The 2,194-nt window shown below is 64.8% G+C and overlaps 1 protein-coding gene across 1 annotated transcript; it reads right to left on the reverse strand.

Moving 5' to 3' along the window:
* Positions 1-272: 272 nt before the first annotated feature.
* Positions 273-1,571, reverse strand: LOC134560569 (brain-specific homeobox/POU domain protein 3). Its single transcript, XM_063416717.1, has one exon. The coding sequence runs from the start codon at positions 1,115-1,117 to the stop codon at positions 335-337; it is 783 nt and encodes a 260-aa protein (XP_063272787.1). The 5' UTR covers positions 1,118-1,571; the 3' UTR covers positions 273-334.
* Positions 1,572-2,194: the final 623 nt, after the last annotated feature.

Raw genomic sequence — 2,194 nt, forward strand, 5'->3', positions numbered from 1 at the left:
TTTCTCCATTTTTTTTTTTAATTTTTTTCTCCAGTTTTATCTACAAAAGCAGTCTGTACCAGTCAGAACAGCGGGGCCACTTCGCCCAGGGGTGAGGAGCAGGCACCAAACTGTTCACTTTGCTTCGGGCGCGTTTCCCTTTATTTTAAGGTTTATTTATCCTTTTTTTTTTAATTTTTATTTTGTTTGGTTGGTTGTTTGGGTTCTTTTCCCATTTTTTTTAACCCTCCCCCCAAAAAAAGCCAACAACCCCAAACCTTATTTGGGAAGGGGTGGAAGGGGGGTCGGGAGGGCAGCACCCCCCCCCCGCACCGCTGCCTCCCCAGCCCCTTCCTCAGTAGGTGGCAGAAAATTTCATCCTTTTCTGCTTCTGTCTCTGATTGCAAAACCAGACCCGCACCACGTTCTTCTTCAAGTCTAACTTCTCGGCGATGGCGGCGATTTTCTCGGAGGAGGGCCGGGGCTGCACGGCGAAATAGGCCTCGAGCGAGCGCTTCTCGGGGGCGGCGATGGACGTACGCTTGCGCTTCTTGTCCCCCCCCGTGTAGATCTCGGGTTTGGTCATTTTCTCCCTCTGCGCCCTCTCCGCCTCCTCCAGCCACGCTTCCAGGATGGGCTTGAGGGCCACCATGTTGTTGTGGGACAAGGTGAGCGACTCGAACCTGCAGATGGTGCTTTGGCTAAGGCAGCCCACCCCCGGGATCTTCAGGTTGGCCAGCGCGGAGCCCACGTCCGCCTGGGTGACCCCCAGCTTGATCCTCCGCTGCTTGAAGCGCTCGGCGAAGGACTCGAGCTCCCGCGGGTCCGTCTCCGTCTCGGGGCCGGAGATGATGGCGTGGGAAGCCAGGCCGTGGGGGTGGGACATGTTCATGGGCTGGGAGTGGTGGGCCATGTGGTTGATGGCCGACATGTGCGAGTGCGGGTGCGAAGGCGTGGAGCCCACGTCGGGGCCCGGCACCCCTCCGAGTGGGAGCGCCGAGTTGAGGTGGTCCAGCAGCTCCCCGTCCAGGCCCTGCGAGGGCTGGTGGTGGTGGTGGTGGGGGTGGTGCGTGGTCAGCACGGACGGGTGGTGCAGGTGCACGGAGGACGAGGTAGGAGTGCAGGACACGCTGCTCATGGTGTGGTAGGTGGCATCCGGCTTGAAGGGGTGGGTTTTCTGCGACACGATATCCACGGCGGCCAGGGCCTCGGCGCCCCGCAGCAGCGTCTCGTCAAAGCCCGCAAAGATGTTCCCCTGGATCTGCGCGGAGAGGCGGGAGAGGGAAAAGTGGCAGCGGAAACAAACCGAGAGAGCGGGAGAGGGTTAAAGGGAGGCGGTGTGACGGAGATCCCGCTCTGCCCCACCGGCACGGCCAGGGACAGGTAACGCGAACCGAGCGCTACTCGAGCCCCCCAAATAAAAGCACCGGGGGACCAGACCCCGAGCGCTCTCCCTCCAAGTCGGGCACCCGCTCTGCCCTCCGGGGAGATCTCTCCGAAGAGGGGCAGCGGCAGAGAGGCCGGAGCCGTCGGGGGTCCCGCACCCCGCTCTGCTCCGGCGCTCACACGCAGCGGGGCGGGCCGGCTGAAGCCCCCGGGCGGGACCGACCCCGCTGCCCCCGGCCGCCCCGGACTCCCCTCCCCCGGGAACAGCTCCCGCCCGCCCGGACCGGAGCCCCGCAGGAGGCAGGAAGGGAAGGACGGACCCCCCAAACCCAAACGAAACCCAAACCCAAAGGGGAACCAGAGGAAGTTGCCGAGGGTCGGCGGGCACGGAACCTCCGAAAGCCGTGCTGGGGCTTACCTGGGGAGCGGGCAGACAGGCTCTGCGGATGGCTTCGGAGCTGGTGTGCAGGTGCGGGTACTTGGGCTCGTGCAGGATGGGGTGCATGCTGAACGCCTGCTTGCTGTTCATGGACATCATGGTGGGAATGGAGCGGGGCCGGCCAGGGCAGGGCAGGGCAGGGCGCTCCGGGCACCCGGCTCGGGGGCGCGGTATTGTCTGGCTCCGCCGCCCGGCATCAATGGCATTATAGCCCGGCCCCCCCGCCCCCCGCCCACCGGGAGGGGCCGGGGAGGTCCCTCCCACCGCCCGCCCCCGGGCAGTGAGCTCACCCCCCCTCAACCCGGGGCTCAGCCCCCCGCCGCCCGTGGTACCCCCCTCCAAACCGCCATCCCCCTGCTTCGGTTGTAACCCCCCCCCAAACCAGAGCTC

Source organism: Prinia subflava, chromosome 20 (assembly GCF_021018805.1).
Source record: "Prinia subflava isolate CZ2003 ecotype Zambia chromosome 20, Cam_Psub_1.2, whole genome shotgun sequence".
Taxonomy (NCBI): Eukaryota; Metazoa; Chordata; class Aves; order Passeriformes; family Cisticolidae; genus Prinia; species Prinia subflava.